This window comes from Neoarius graeffei, chromosome 21, assembly GCF_027579695.1.
Source record: "Neoarius graeffei isolate fNeoGra1 chromosome 21, fNeoGra1.pri, whole genome shotgun sequence".
Classification (NCBI taxonomy): Eukaryota; Metazoa; Chordata; class Actinopteri; order Siluriformes; family Ariidae; genus Neoarius; species Neoarius graeffei.
Window position 1 is genome coordinate 38,778,948 of NC_083589.1, and position 17,111 is coordinate 38,796,058.

The window sequence follows — 17,111 nt, forward strand, 5'->3', positions numbered from 1 at the left end:
GAACTGTATGCTATTAGTTGAATTCATCATTTCCATTATTGCGATAATCTTTAAAATCTATGAGAAGCAGCTATTTTAACAGTCGTCAGCACTATTATAATTATATTGAAAAGTAACATTAAACCTGCATATACCATGGCAGGCCAGTTAGTGTTCTTGGAAGGAATTTGTACCTTTAGTCGAGAGAGTGTGTGTGTGTGTGTGTGTGTGTGTGAGAGAGAGAGAGAGAGAGAGACTATATTACCTCCCCAACAGACTTTTTAGTCTGATAGTATTTTCAGTCCATGACATAGCGAACCAGTATCAGGATGTATTCACTGACAGATATTGTACTTCAAAAAAAGTCGTTCTGGATAAGGGCATCTGTCCAATGCCATAAATGTAGGCCATTGCAGGGCAGCATACACACACATTTACACCAAAGACCAATTTAGCATAGCCAGTAAAATTAATCTGTACTAACAGAGGGTATTTAGGCATTACTGGATTGTGTCATACTTGCACCGTACTGAAAATATTCTTAGTGACTTACCTTAATACAGCATGCGCAAAGGAAAAATGCCAGCAAGAGACTTTACACAACTTTATTGAAGTTCTGTATATAAATACACATGCACATTTCAAATGTAAACCCAAGTGAACTCAAGTGCAGCCAAACACTGTAACCCCCTTCGTCATGCAAGGATGTCCGAGTTGACCTTTACAAAAGACTCCAAGCAATAGCACATCCTTTAACAGACCTAAATCCCAGTCCCCTTTATACTGCTGGGCAATACATTTTCTCTCTCTCTCGTGGTCTTAAATACATTTGTTTTGTAATGCTTACATATAAATAAATAAATTTATCAAATGTGCACTCACAGAGTGAATTCTTATATACATTATTTATAAAGCCTACCGTCAGTCTCACACAGTCCGATTATCCCTGTGCCCATGCTCCCTATTACACAAAGCACATACAGCAGTAGCCCCACTTTTTTGTGTAGTTTATATTAAAGGCGATTCAATCACCCTAACGAAGCCCTGAACTAACACGAACGCAAAAAAAAAAAAAGTCAATTCCTTAGTCAAATACATTCTGGCTGCCAATCTGGGAGAACTGGCGAATTTCAGCAGTCACTAGAGCATGTGTTTGTCAGGTTAAAGTGTGTGTGTGATGAACAAGTGAGCTTGCACCTATGGCTGCATCTATGTAAGGTGAGAAATGCAAATAAACTACAATCTGTGCAAACAGGCAACAGTCTGAGATTAGATTTAAGGCGAGGTGATGGAGGCAAACCTATTGCATCACCAAAATGTTCATAATCTCATTAACAAGCATCTATGGTGAAAAAGAATGAGACTTGCATCTAAAGCAATGGTAAAGCTATGGTTCTTTAAAAAAAAAAAAGGAAAAAAAAAAAAGGGGTCATCCCTTTAAGAAAACCTTTGTTTTTGATGTATCTTAAAGTCAGAGTCAGGAGACCCTTATTTGCAAGGCATAAGTTATCCTAAAACTCATAAGGAGGCATACAGCAGCACAACTGACTAAAGTTTTTACATATCAGTGCTCTTCTGACATGAGTGAAATAGTTTGATATATTTTCCATTGGTTTAAAGGCATCTTTCTGAGCAGCTGATAGATTGGACACCAGAAAGCTATATCCCGCTTCTGCAGTATTTGTGGCACTAATACTAGCTCTAAAAACAAAAATGGAGTGTGCAACAAAAACAAACAAAACAGTCAATGAAATTTCATTACCCTTAAAAACCCCATAGGTTCGCTGTCCATCGAACATTATATACAAGGCAAAATAACGATAAAACCTATAAATGTGTCTCTCAAGGAGAAAATAAAGTACACCACACTACAATGAAGGAAACTGAAAGAGCAACACTGCTGACTTTCAGGCATCACATTTAGACCTCTGCTGAACCAGATCGGGTTTTTGTTCACCATCAGATTTTTAGATGTGCGGAAGGAGCAGAGGCAGGGGAACCATGTGGAAAACTTAAAAAAAAAAAAAAAAGGCAGAATAAACATCACCCTGCTGTATTAGAGGCTAAAATCACAAGGGCTCTCATCACCCAGCCCATCCAGCTGTGGGACTCTCTGGTCTCGATGCGCTCGATATGGCTTCAGATGACTGACCCCACCATCCTGCGAAGCCAGGTCTGTCCCACCTCAGTTGGTGTTCATAGAAATGTCATTTGGCTCCAGCTCTTCATCCTGCTCGTTATCGTTTAGGTCTTCCTCCTCTTCGTCGTCATCTTCATCACTCTGGCCGTTGACCCCTTGTGCCAAGCTGTTCTCTTGCTCCTCAACATCCTCGTGGTCTAAAGCAAAGTAACCTGTTCCCTTTACTGTGTCCTGACGTTGGTAGAATAGGACATATGCTGCTTTGGACTGCAAACACACACACAAAACACACACACTTTGGCAGATGGTTTTGGCCATGCCTTTCTCATGTCCAAATGAACCATAACATCTCATCCCAAACAAAGCTAAAATGAACAGACTATAACTCCAGAAAAGATCTCACCACAATCTGATCCTCACTGACTGGAGATACAATGCTGTCATCAAAGTTGTACCACTTGTCATCGTCCTTGTTTTTGGCGTAGGCTGTATCTGCCAGTTGCATCAAATTTGTGTGATTCAATATGTATACTAAAGTAAACCCATGCTGGTGACCTTGTGTGTGTGTGTGTGTGTGTGTGTGTGTGTGTGCACTCACAGTGGCCTCCTCCCATTCCTCCGTAGTGGTTAGATACAGCAATGAGGTTGTAGCGGCACGGCCCAGCATTGGGGTTGATCAGGAACTCTGACATGTCCAGGTCACTGAAGAATAACAGAGGTCTTTGTTATACACATTATCAATTATTATTATTATTATAATACATTACAGGACACTTTTTCGATGGAATAAAAACATTTATTTTTTTCGCGGTCCAAATCCTGTGCTCTGATTGGCTGGTGAGCGGGTCTGTATCCTACAGTACGGACCCCAGTTACGGACCCCGGTTACGGACCTCTGGCAACTCGCTCGTTCACAACAACAACAAACATAGGAGCATTTTTTTGTCAACATTTATCTTTTTTTATAAGAAGATTTATTTATAAGATTATCAAAAATCTTATAAATTTTTGCCAGCATTTCTCAGGAGAATAGCATTAATTTTACAGCATGGATAGCGATAATGACAGTGTTCACAGCGAAAGCGAGTTTTACTACCCTGAGGAAGAAGAAATAAAACATTTCAGGAGAAAGCTAAAAACCTGTAATTTGCTAACGCCGAGCAAAAAACATGGCTGAATCCTGAATGACTCCTATTTGTATAAATAGGGGACTACATAGGCGGCAAAATGTAGTTGTTTTCCTGCCATGGAAGTGCACTTGTATACCGAGGAGAAAGCAATTTGCATTACAGCCGTGAATGAGGATTCAAAATGGCGGCTCGGCTCGGTTTTCCCTTTCGGGCGCTCTCGTTTTCTGTTAGAATTTGGTAAAGAAAAAAAAAATTATTTACCAGCTTAAGGTCGGTCTGTATGGTGAAATACCGTGAGCTCGGCCTTGAATACTGATGCTCAGTACTTTCAAGACCTCAGTCACGGTATTTCACGATACGGACCTCCCAGCTGGTAAATAACATACCGTATGTATTCTATTTCCTTCTAGCAGGTTTCATTCATTTGGTTTGACAGCATGCAGTATTGTTAGCATATCGCTTATCCTACGTGTATTACGTCACTCTACCCAATGGAGAATGAGCGTTGAATATGGTTTAGGATATTGCATGGCTGTCAAGACAACATGACATCACACATCGGCGCTGATGCGATACATATTACACGTAAAACTTCTGCGCTCGCAAGTGACTGTGACAATTTGTAAACAAACATGGCCGCCAGGTTCGCTTCATTAACTTACAGGAGATTTTGAGAGAATTTTGAAAGAGAAAGACATGTTGAACACGTATAATAATAATTTTTCATGGTATATCAGATATATTCCATTCAGCTAGCATGATACTGAAATCGTCTTTGACTCATTCAATATCACGCTAGCTGAATGGAATATATCCGATATGCCACTCAACACCAGCCAATATTACTTAAATATTACACATACGGAGTTGAACGCTAAGACGCAATATCTCATCTCATCTCATTATCTGTAGCCACTTTATCCTTCTACAGGGTCGCAGGCAAGCTGGAGCCTATCCCAGCTGACTATGGGCGAAAGGCGGGGTACACCCTGGACAAGTCGCCAGGTCATCACAGGGCTGACACATAGACACAGACAACCATTCACACTCACATTCACACCTACGCTCAATTTAGAGTCACCAGTTAACCTAACCTGCATGTCTTTGGACTGTGGGGGAAACCGGAGCACCCGGAGGAAAAAGACGCAATATATTACAGGAAAATAATCAACAGGTTGTGTGACATGTTCCAAGGTAAAATGGAGATACTTTTACCATCCTGAAGCTGATTCATTTCCAGTACAGCACTAAGTGTTTTCCCTACTGCAAGTTACCACTGACTACCATTTTTATTCATTAAAGATTGGTGTCATAATTTTTATCCATTTATAATTACATTTAATGTGGACCATCCGCTAAAAATGTGTTAAATGTATTACAAATGATTTGCCTTGCAGCTGTAACTACTGTCCGAACTGTGATTTTATAGAAAGTTAATCTACATCATCTGACCAATCAGAATTGAGTAGTCAACAGTACTGTGGTATAATACTGTCGTGCACTCTAACAAAGTTAGGAACTTGCACATTAAAAAGTACAAAACCCACCTGAATTGTACCATCACGTCTTTTCATAAACATTTAAAATCTGCTCATAAATTGATTGTGTGGTTATTTTTTAAACGTATTTGGGCATTACATGATAGTAAATTTATGCTTATGATGAGCCTACTGAAGGGGGAAGTCCACCAAGGAGTCCAGCTTATCCCTCATGTAGCGACTGTAAGAGAAGCGCTTCAGATGGACCACTAGTACAGGAGGCAGGGACCACAGGTCTAGCTTTTTAGTGGCCTGCTGGTGCTGTTTACAACTGGGACAATACCTGGAATCACACAAAAGACCAGTTATACACACATACACACACAGGTAAAAGAAGTAGATTTAAAAATATTCATAACAGCCAAATTTCGATACACTTTATGAAAACGCATACTCTTATTTGCCAAAAACACCATTAGATCTATCAAGGTTTTGGTCTTTTCATAATGAATAAAGGAATTAAACGATTAAAAATATCACTTCAACAAAAATAGTAAGCATATACGGTCACTGAACACTTTATCAGGAACACCAGTACACCTACTCGTTAATGCAATTATCTAATATGTGGCAGCAGTGCAATGAATAAAATCATGCGCATACAGTCCAGCAGTAATATTGCTGGTAATAGTTACAAGACCCATCAGAATGGGTGTGTGTGTGTGTGTGTGTGTGTGTGTGTGTGTGTGTGTGATCTCAGTGATCATCACCATGGTATAATTGGTGGTGCCAAATGGGCTGGTTTGAGTATATCTCTAACTGCTGATCTCCTGGGATTTTCACACACAACAGTCTTTAAAAGTTTACTCAGAAATGTGCACAAAAGAAAAAAAAAAAAAAGGCTTAACAAAAAGGCTCCAGTAACGCGGATAACCACTCTGTACAATTGTGGTGAACAGAAAAGCATCAGAGAATGCACAACACGTCGAACCTTGAGGCAGATGGGCTACAACAGCAGAAGACCACATCGAGTTCCACTTCTGTTAGCCAAGAACGGAAAGCTTTGGCTGCAGTGGGCACAGGCTCACTAAAACGGACAATTGAAGACTGGAAAAACATATCATGGTCTGAAGAATCTTGATTTCTGCGGAATCACACAGATGGTAGTGTCAGAATTTGGTGTCAGCAACATGAATCCATGGACCCAATCTGCCTTGTCTCAACAGTCCAGGCTGGTGGAGGTGGTGTAATGGTGTGGGGAATGTTTTCTTGGCATACTTTTGGCCTCTTAATACCAATTAATCATTGCTTGAATGTCACAGACTATTTGAGTATTGTTGCCGACCACGTGCATCCCTTCATGGCCGCAACTTACTCATCATCTAATGGCTACATCCAGCATGATAATACACCATGTCACAAAGCAAAAGTCATCTTAAGCTGGTTTCATGAACATGACAATGACTTCAATGTTCTTCAGTGGCCTTCGCAGTCATGGGATCTGAATCCAATAGAACAACTTTGGGATGTGGCAGAACCAGATATTTGCAGCATGAAAGTGCACCTGAAAATCTGCAGGAATTGTGTGATGCAATCATGTCAACATGGACCAGAATCTCAATGGAATGTTTCCAACATCTCATGGAATCCATGCCATGAAGAATTGAGGCTCTGAGAGCAAAGGGAGACCCTACCCAGTATTAGTATAGCGTTCCTAATAAAGTGCACCAGGAGTGTATAGGCAAGTGTAGAGCCATATTTGCTCATGTGTCTCTCTTGCCAAGAGCTGGTCTACTTACAGCAGTAGTGTGGCCCTAAATAAATAAATAAATAAATAAATAAAAAAGGTGTTTGCTGATTATATTGGACATTTGAATCAAGACCAGTTTGGTGACCAAAGTTTGTTTCTTTGGTTTTGTCGTATTGCTAAAAGTAAGGGAAACCTATAGTCCCTACTTGTGTACCATGCCAAATGAACTAAACTAGGGTTTCTGACACTGTATGATACACTGCTATCTATAAAATGGACAAAAGTGCATTGTTTAGAAGCAGCCACCCTGAATCAATTTCTTCCTCATTGTGACTCTTCGATAATGAAAGTCAGATGAGTCTTGCCCAAATTGTTGAACTGTAATGTGAATATACAGTGGTGCTTGAAAGTTTGTGAACCCTTTAGAATTTTCTATATTTCTGCATAAATATGACCGAAAACATCATCAGATTTTCACGCAAGTCCTAAAAGTAGATAAAGAGAACCCAGTTAAACAAATGAGACAAAAATATTACACTTGGTCATTTATTTATTGAGGAAAATGATCCAATATTACATATCTGTGTGTGGCAAAAGTATGTGAACCTTTGCTTTCAGTATCTGGTGTGACCCCCTTGTGCAGCAATAACTGCAACTAAACGTTTCCGGTAACTGTTGATCAGCCCATTCCTCCGTACAGAACAGCTTCAACTCTGGGATGTTGGTGGGTTTCCTCACATGAACTGCTCGCTTCAGGTCCTTCCACAACATTTCAATTGGATTAAGGTCAGGACTTTGACTTGGTCATTCCAAAACATTCACTTTATTCTTCTTTAACCATTCTTTGGTAGAACAACTTGTGTGCTTAGGGTTGTTGTCTTGCTGCATGACCCACCTTCTCTTGAGATTCAGTTCATGGACAGATGTCCTGACATTTTCCTTTAGAATTCGCTGGTATAATTCAGAATTCATTGTTCCATCAATGATGGGAAGCCGTCCTGGCCCAGATGCAGCAAAACAGGCCCAAACCATGATACTACCACCACCATGTTTCACAGATGGGATAAGGTTCTTATGCTGGAATGCAGTGTTTTCCTTTCTCCAAACATAACGCTTCTCATTTAAACCAAAAAGTTCTATTTTGGTCTCATCCATACACAAAACATTTTTCCAATAGCCTTCTGGCTTGTCCACGTGAGCTTTAGCAAACTGCAGACAAGCAGCAATGTTCTTTTTGGAGAGCAGTGACTTTCTCCTTGAAACCCTGCCATGCACACTATTGTTGTTCAGTGTTCTCCTGATGGGGGACTCATGAACATTAACATTAGCCAATGTGAGAAAGGCCTTTAGGCCAAGTTTACATTAGACCGTATCTGTCTCGTTTTCTTCGCGGATGCACTGTCCGTTTACATTAAAACGCCTGGAAACGCCGGGAAACGGGAATCCGCCAGCGTCCACGTATTCAATCCAGATCGTATCTGGTCCGGTGCTGTGTAAACATTGAGAATACGCGGATACGCTGTGCTGAGCTCTAGCTGGCGTCGTCATTGGACAACGTCACTGTGACATCCACCTTCCTGATTCGCTGGCGTTGGTCATGTGACGCGACTGCTGAAAAACGGTGCGGACTTCCGCCTTGTATCACCTTTCATTAAAGAGTATAAAAGTATGAAAATACTGCAAATACTGATGCAAATACTGCCCATTGTGTAGTTATGATTGTCTTTAGGCTTGCCATCCTTCCACTTGCAAGTGGTAAGTGACGCGCATGCCCGATATGCACTGAGATCACACACACAGCGGCTCAGTCCCAAATCACTGCTCGTGCGCTCTGTGAGCTGCGCAGGGCCGGAGTGCGCACCCTCCAGAGGGCACTCGCTGTTCAGGGCGGAGTGATTTGGAGCGCAGGATGCCTGCGGAGCCGAGCGTATCCGTGTATTGGCGTTGCTGTGTGCAGGCGAATCGTGTATTGGTGTTGCTGTGTGCACACTAATCATTTTAAAAAACGTTAATCTGATGATCCGCTGATACGGTCTAATGTAAACCCCACCATAGTTGCTTAGAAGTTACCTTGGGGTCCTTTGTGACCTCGCCGACTATTACACGCCTTGCTCTTGGAGTGATCTTTGTTGGTTGACCACTCCTGGGGAGGGTAACAATGGTCTTGAATTTCCTCCATTTGTACACAATCTGTCTGACTGTGGATTGGTGGAGTCCAAACTCTTTAGAGATGATTTTGTAACCTTTTCCAGCCTGATGAGCATCAACAACGCTTTTTCTGAGGTCCTCAGAAATCTCCTTTGTTTGTGCTATGATACACTTCCACAAACATGTGTTGTGAAGATCAGACTTTGATCGATCCCTGTTCTTTAAATAAAACAGGGTGCCCACTCACACCTGATTGTCATCGCATTGATTGAAAACAACTGACTCTAATTTCACCTTCAAATTAACTGCTAATCCTAGAGGTTCACATACTTTTGCCACTCACAGATATGTAATATTGGATCATTTTCCTCAATAAATAAATGACCAAGTATAATATTTTTGTCTCATTTGTTTAACTGGGTTCTCTTTATCTACTTTTAGGACTTGTGTGAAAATCTGATGATGTTTTAGGTTATATTTATGCAGAAATATAGAAAATTCTAAAGGGTTCACAAACTTTCAAGCACCACTGTACACTTTAGGTGGCTTCTGAGCTGCTGGTCATATTCTTTTGGCCAACGCTTCACTCCACACAAAGGGCAGACTCAGGCAGGAGGTGCGGCCCAAATTTAGAAAATGAAATTGTACACTAGAAATGAACTGAGGCAGTGTTATAGCTTTAATTTTTTTTTTGTACATGAACGTATTTGGGCGGCACGGTGGTGTAGTGGTTAGCGCTGTCGCCTCACAGCAAGAAGGTCCGGGTTCGAGCCCCGTCACTGGCGAGGGCCTTTCTGTGTGGAGTTTGCATGTTCTCCCCGTGTCCGCGTGGGTTTCCTCCGGGTGCTCCGGTTTCCCCCACAGTCCAAAGACATGCAGGTTAGGTTAACTGGTGGCTCTAAATTGACCGTAGGTGTGAATGTGAGTGTGAATGGTTGTCTATGTGTCAGCCCTGTGATGACCTGGTGACTTGTCCAGGATGTACCCCGCCTTTCACCCGTAGTCAGCTGGGATAGGCTCCAGCTTGCCTGCGACCCTGTAGAACAGGATAAAGCGGCTAGAGATAATGAGATGAGATGAGATGAACGTATCTTGGAATTTGACTAATTGTGTCTGTGTAAAAACTATCAATGAACCAAACTTTGACACCAAACATATCTTGGCGTTGAACAAATGGAAAATTGTGTACATTATTTTTGGCCAATCTATTCCTTTAAGTATAATTTCAGAAAAGGTAGAAAAGATAGGAGAGAACCAAACAACCAAAATATTAAAGTAATGAACATTTGTTGGGGGAAAAATGGAGTATACCCAATCTCACCATGGGTCCTCTGCTCCTAACTTTTCTTTGGTAGTGAAGAGTTCTATGCAGTCCTTTAATTTAAAGAAGGCCTTCTTTTGAGGTTTGTATTCCATGCTTTCGTGCTTATCGCAATCCTGGAGCAAGAGAGGAATGGCATATGGTCACGACTACTAGAAAGTGTGACTGGGGGAGAAAACACGACTCTGCAAATTTTACCTCCACTACACTTTCATCAAAGTATTTCTTCTTCATCTCTGGCTCCCAGTCCAAGGAGAGATAGGATCTGTCTAAAAGATGCATCTCATTTCACAAATCATTGTGCTGCCGAGATACAACTATTAAAATGTCATTATTTAAGTATACAATAGCAGATAAAAAAAAATTTTCAGCGATTAAACACGTCATACCACTGAGTCGAAGGTGTCCCTCATCGAATCGGATCTGCCGTGGCTCTTCTTTAATAAAACTCAGATCAGTCTTGCCCATGTTGTTGAACTGGAATGTGAAAAGTCGTTTTTTGTGGCCTGTGAGCTGCTGGCCTTTGGTCGTGTTCTCTGGGCCGACTCCATTCTCCAGGTCGTTGTCCCCGCCCACTGAATCCTCTGATTGGCTGTTGTCATTCTCTGATGGGAGTTCCTGGTCCTGACTGGATTCATCATCCTGCTCATCAGTCTCCATTTCACCTAAAATTAGATTGATTGATCCTCACAGAACAGTCTCTTACTCCTATATAAATCGATAGTTTATTTTAAAAAAAGTGTACAATATTCCACTTCCTCCAAATGTATCTGCAACAGATAAGCCACATGGTGTCCATTTCCAACTTCAGATATAAACGTCCGTCACATGCAAAATCTTTTGTGCAAATGCAAGCCGACACATTTGTTTTAAACGGCACACAATTCTTAAGTAAATGTCATGCAGACTTAAATGCAGTTTAGTAAAATTGTTTGTTTTTGTAGATTCCAGTGTGTACCTGATAGGTGTCAGCCATCTTGGACAACTCGAATCACTAGTTCCTTAACCTCAGATGCTATGTGACCCATAGGTGGACCATCCGAGATCTTTTGTATATTATTTCGGCCACAAACTTTAGGATCGTTAAGCTTGTCGACACCTTTGCTAGTTTGCCAGTGGGAAACTTTGAAAACACTACAATTCAATTAACTATTCAAAGCACGGAAAATATAAAAATATTTTTAAATATTATCGAAAAGTTTTGTTTAAAGCAGTTAGCAGCTGGTAAACGAGTGTGTTTGGTCATCTGCCATGCTAGTCAGTCAATTTGCCTTTTCCTGGCAAAGTAGTTGGTTCTTGGCCACACTGACCGAAACATACCAGATTCTCTAGCGAATTTTAGCATCTTTCTACAAAAGATCCGCATAAGACAAGAGATGGGGTTGAATGGACAAACCAGACACGCAGTAGAAGGAACTGGAGCAGAAAAGTTGGAGGATAAGCGTTCCATTTTGAAATAAAAAAAAATTTGTAAACACAGACAAGTCCTGCTATTTTACAAAATGCAGCATAGCAGTCATCTGAAACAAGTCTATGTAGATTTGGGCGTGTATTTATGAAAAGATTATGGCTGAGCCAAACTTCCATTGTTTATTAACTACATTAGCTTCATTATCTTTGTTGTTTTTGCCTTAACCTTTTTTTTTTTCTTTCTGACAAACCATTCACAGTGAAACTGGTACATGCTTTGTTAGTAGTAGCAAATTCCTGGAAAAATGATTCATCTCATCTCATCTCATTATCTCTAGCCGCTTTATCCTTCTACAGGGTCGCAGGCAAGCTGGAGCCTATCCCAGCTGACTACGGGCGAAAGGCGGGGTACACCCTGGACAAGTCGCCAGGTCATCACAGGGCTGACACATAGACACAGACAACCATTCACACTCACATTCACACCTACGGTCAATTTAGAGTCACCAGTTAACCTAACCTGCATGTCTTTGGACTGTGGGGGAAACCGGAGCACCCGGAGGAAACCCACGCGGACACGGGGAGAACATGCAAACTCCGCACAGAAAGGCCCTCACCGGCCACGGGGCTCGAACCCAGACCTTCTTGCTGTGAGGCGACAGCACTAACCACTACACCACTGTGCCACCCAAAAATGATTCAAACAAAAATAATTTGAAGAAAAGATCTGTACAGTTAATAATCCCACAGGTCAGGTGGATCTTCTTGAGCTGTTAATTTGAAGATTTATAAATTTCCATTGCTTACTTCTGTCCTACTGCTATGGAGGCCTTTTATTTTTACGGCTTCAGTGAAGGTTTATGTTCCAACAATGTATAAGTCATGTAGACAGTCTACAAAGCAGAGGCTCTTAGCTCACAGAAAGCAGATGTGAGTCAGGTTAATGGTGTTTCTTAAGTGACGATGTTATCATCTAAATCTACCCCAAAAATGATTTCATCCTGAAGAAACTGAGGAGGAGCAACATACAGAATTAATCATGTTAGATTATGTAAACTAGTGCTGTCTTTATAATACCACAACTAAGATTTACTGCACTTTAAAAAAATGCCAGCTTGTTAAATCATAAGGCACCTTGAGCACAGGATGAGTGTGCTTGTTTGCTTGAACTTGCTTGTAATTAAACTGACGAACATGCTTTCTGTGCAAACAAGAGCGGGAGATTAAAGGATGCGTTCAAACAGCATGCTTACTGGGCGAGCCCTCCTCCAGAATACCGTTAGTGGCATTGCCGTTGATGGCATGCTGCTTGGACAAGTGCGTCTCATCACAGTCCTCTTCTTCCAGAGCTGAGCGCACAAAACGACTGCAAATGTGACACAGAGAAATATTTTACCTGGGGGAAAAAAATTCATTCAGGCTACGGAAAAGGGGGCGAGAGATTGGGGTGTGCATGCAAACAGGAGAAGGTGAAAGGGACATCAAGAGAGCCGTACCACAGACGGAGAAGTAGCAGGTTGTAGAACTTCTCCTCGCTGAGCGTGCGCGGGATGGTTATGAGGAAAGGTAGGCCAAAGAGGGGCGTGCTGCTATGGTTATAGCCAGACTGCTTATACTTTTCTCGCAGGTGCACAGGAATCACCACGTGCTCCGTGTCTTCTAGCCGGTTTACTCCAACCTCAAACCTGTACAGAAATAACAATATTATGCGATTACGACCAATTTCACACAGCTAATACTAAACCTTTCACCAAATAACCAAGAAGCATGTATTACAAGACTTCCTGAACTGGTGGTATTAAACTTACAGATGTATGCTGGATATTAATGTAAAATTAAAAAAAAAGTGCTCGTCACGATTGTGCAAAAGAACAAAGACGGCTCACGTATTTGCCCTAATGTGTTACTGTAAAAGTGCTGCACAAACAGGCCTGGGAATTAGGAGAAAAGGTGTTGTGATATAGCGGTTGATGGCTTGAATGTGCTACCAGACTGGTTTGCGGCACCTTTTAACTGTTCGTTAGAACTTTTTTCCCGTGACTGATTGATTGACTGATTGTAATACTGAATGATGGCACCATACTGCACTAATTGCTGTAATGAATTTCACTGAAGCAGTAATTCTGTAGTTTTCAAAAAGCACATGCATAAAAATGTGCCAAGATAAATACCATAACTGTGACTACATGCTCGCAGTCAAGTTGAAAAACACGGCTCTCAATCAAAAAAAATTTCTTTTTTAATTAAAAAAAAAAAAAAAAAACTCTAAAAACAAAACTTCAACAAAATAACGTGGAAATGTTTTTATTTAATCTTGCCTGGGATTTCTTCCTACAAATATTGTGTTAAGCCTCGGTCACAACCGGCCATATGTGCTCCTACGGCCGGTCTACGTGCAAAAAACGCAAGAAAGGCACAGAGGGCGTGCGTGAAACGCACGGAGGGCGCGTGTGTCGTGCTGATTTTCGAGCCGTAGACTGGCCGCAGACCGGCCGCAGAGGTTCTTTGTCCTGTCAAACAAACTCTACGGGCGTTTAAGTTTTTTTCAGGTTGCAAGACAAACTTACGGCCAACGTGCGTCTTTCTCCATGAACAAAAAAAACGCAGCGATTTGGGAAACGCCAAAAATCGCACGGCCAAAAAAATCGTACGTCCGGTTGTGACCTAGGCTTTATGTATGGAGCCAATTTAACAAATACATTAGTAAAACTGTTTAAAATTCTGCCTAAAGGTTCGAAAACGTTACCTAAAACCTAAAGCTGTTGAATAGCTATGTGCCACAGTGAAATGAATCGAAGCCGAATTACTTCGGTTTATAATCAAATACTTGGTTTATTTGTGGTTGAGACACATGCGAGAATATATGAGAATCATATTTGAAGAATCTAAAATATGAAACATTTTGGGTTTTTTTAAACACTTGTTTACCACATAATTCCATATATGTTCTATATATTGTCATAGTTTTGATGTCTTCATTATTGTTCTACAATGTAGAAAGTAGTCACAATACATGAACACCTATGAATGAGTAGGAGTGTACTGGGACTGTTATTTTTATATATCACACACACACACACACACAAATATATTTAACAGTTATTCCACGAAATCGAGTCATACCGGAGCTGATAGCTGACGAGACGCGTAGCGTTGACTTAGCTTTAAGCCATGTACGATGAAATTGAGTGGAATAACTTATTATATCCACATTCACTGGATTTTGAGAAATGGAGCATTTTTATTTTTTGCAAATTCGATAAATAAAACTTTATACAAAACATCCGACAAAATCATTTCCACTTAGAATGTAAACAAACCAGCGAAATGACAGTAGCAATTTGTGAAAAAAAAAACTGTTATAATAATTCTTGAAAAATGATTTATATTTAAAAAAAGTTCTTACCATCAAATACTTTTATTCCATATTTTGTTGCCTTTTTTTTGTATTTTTTTAGGGGGCTGTTTTCGAGTAGAGTTTTTATTTCGTTCTCGGTTCATTCTGCAACACGCTCTGCCATTTTGTTTTTCTCTACTCACGGTATATGAGCTGATAGCCTAGTAGTAAAGTAGCCAATCAGAGCATGCAATTGCTCATATCCAGTGACTGTGGATAGAAATATATTAAGTGTGTGAGAAAATTCTCATATCATAATATAAATGTTTACATTTCTGACTATATTGCTAACCGAAAACTAGTCATAATACTTACACATAGATATCATCCCTTTCCATTATACTGCTCAGGTTCTCATTGGTGGCAAAGATTCGATGGAACCGGTGGTTGTAGATATCTGTGACAATCATCTAAACAGCAACAGCAAAACAAATAAGTTCACTGCAGTAACACTTCCCTAATATGTGCGGTGTGGGCGCCTTTTGGTGGGACTTTGGCAGCTACACCACTGGAATGACATCCTGACGACCTTTTGGTGGACTCCCCCCCCCAATTGTTTTTTTTGTAATTTAAATTTTTATTGAAGTTTTCCTTTTTCAATTCAAAATTGCACACGAAAACAATAAAGTAAAAAAAAAAAACCCCACACACAACAAAAGGGAACCAGGGGAGATATTTAAAAACAAACCTTCACATTCTGAGGAGGAAAAAAAAAAAAAAGGCAATAGTACAAAAACAGGAAACAAAAACTTTAAAGAAAATCTGGTCTCTTGCGTAGCACAAAGTATAGCCAAATCATCCAATCATCATTAAACTTGTCTTGTTGGTTTCTCATTGCGTAGGTAATCCTTTCCATTTTATACCCATCGTACACCACATCTAGCCATTCATCCACACTTGGTGGGTCTCTTTGAAGCCATTTTCTAGTTATGGCCTTTTTAGCCGCCACCAGTAATACCCTCAGCAAATATTTCAACGTTCTCCCACAGTCAAGTTCCTCAAGATCGCATAAATACATGGTTCTAAAGTCCAGGTTAATGTCCATGCGTAGTGCCTCCTCCAGGCAACCATGAACCCCCTCCCAGAAGGGGGCCATGGAGGGACAGTCCCAAAAAATGTGGTAATGATCGGCTCTATCACAGCCACAATGCCTCCAGCAGTCCGTTTGTGTTGAGAAACTAGCTTTCTGAGCCGGTGTACAAAAGAATCTGATAATATTTTTCCAGCTATAGAATCTCCACTGGGGGGAGCTTGTTGTTTTCCATTGATAAGAACATATCTTCTCCCATTCCTCCTGTGTTAATACTAAGTTGGTCTCCTTTTCCCATCTCAGCTTAACCTTCATTGTATTGTTTCTCGTCATGGATACAATGGAATCATACAGTCTGGAGATAATCTTTTTGCATTTGAGACCTTTTACTGCTTCCAGGAATATATCTATAATTTTGTTGCCTGACTCTTCCTCTTTTTTAGGAAATTTTTTGCAAATATAATCCCTTATCTGCAAGTATCTAAAAAGGTCCTGATTTTCTAGCCCAAATTTATCTTTCAAATGCTGAAAGCTATACACCTGTCCTTGGTCGTTGACCAGAGAGCTATATGTTGTAAGGCCTTTGTTAGTCCAAACATGGAATCCCCCCCCAATTGTAAAGCGACATTGGGTATGAGAAAGGCGCTATATACCTTTAACTGATTATTATATTATTAAATGACCAAGACTTTGTGAAACAGTGATCGTTTACCTTTTCTGCAGGTACTCCGGACAGAGCCGAAAGAGAACCACAGAGGTCCGAGATGTAGCCAACTTTGGGTACCGTCAGCTTATACTGTAAAATGAAGAAATATATAGTAGAACATTACAGTGGACATTCAAGGACTCTTCTTTGGCAGCCTGTTTAGATTTTCACTTCTAACAGAGGAATAAATCGATTAATAGCATATCAACTCACCTATCCTTCAATAAAACCACCAGAGTAGATTTTAGGTGTGCTCAGTCTTGCTACAGGGTTGAGGTTGTGACTAATGTACAGTGTTTGTACTGTACCACGTGGTGCTGTTTGGTGGAAAAGCACTATTATTTACCTGTGTGGGTTTGGTGAGGGGGTCCAGCCGCACCAAGTAGACCTCCAGCGTACGCTCCTTCTTCATGGGCAAAGGAAGTGTTAAGTAACAGAACGGATCAAATGTCACAGAGATCTTTGAACACACAGGGCAGACCAACGTAGACTTAAAGAGCCCATGAAAAATATCCACAATGATGGAGTCGTTCCTCTTGATGTGGTTCTCCCAGGCCTCTTCAGCTACTACCTGACAAGTGAACACTTCGATTCAGTGCAAGCAGAACTAATGTGTGCATAA

The 17,111-nt window shown here is 40.7% G+C and overlaps 1 protein-coding gene across 5 annotated transcripts in view; it reads right to left on the reverse strand.

Annotated features, from left to right (window-relative positions):
- Positions 1 to 570: 570 nt before the first annotated feature.
- The window catches only part of LOC132869724 (ubiquitin carboxyl-terminal hydrolase 15-like), a 43,062-nt gene continuing 26,521 nt past the window's right edge, over positions 571 to 17,111 (reverse strand). For 2 of the 5 annotated variants that reach the window (XM_060903079.1, XM_060903084.1), the window contains 12 exons: positions 16,836 to 17,060; positions 16,496 to 16,579; positions 15,069 to 15,163; positions 12,853 to 13,041; positions 12,610 to 12,722; positions 10,336 to 10,611; positions 10,145 to 10,215; positions 9,947 to 10,062; positions 4,921 to 5,070; positions 2,718 to 2,821; positions 2,523 to 2,611; positions 571 to 2,386 (listed from right to left, as the gene is read on the reverse strand). In XM_060903079.1, the coding sequence (XP_060759062.1) occupies positions 2,165 to 2,386; positions 2,523 to 2,611; positions 2,718 to 2,821; positions 4,921 to 5,070; positions 9,947 to 10,062; positions 10,145 to 10,215; positions 10,336 to 10,611; positions 12,610 to 12,722; positions 12,853 to 13,041; positions 15,069 to 15,163; positions 16,496 to 16,579; positions 16,836 to 17,060 (1,734 nt within the window). In that variant the 3' untranslated portion in view covers positions 571 to 2,164. Of the gene's footprint in view, positions 2,387 to 2,522; positions 2,612 to 2,717; positions 2,822 to 4,920; positions 5,071 to 5,783; positions 5,872 to 9,946; positions 10,063 to 10,144; positions 10,216 to 10,335; positions 10,612 to 12,609; positions 12,723 to 12,852; positions 13,042 to 14,760; positions 14,964 to 15,068; positions 15,164 to 16,495; positions 16,580 to 16,835; positions 17,061 to 17,111 lie in introns of those variants that run through there. The other 3 variants (XM_060903080.1, XM_060903081.1, XM_060903082.1) reach the window with 3 other exon arrangements.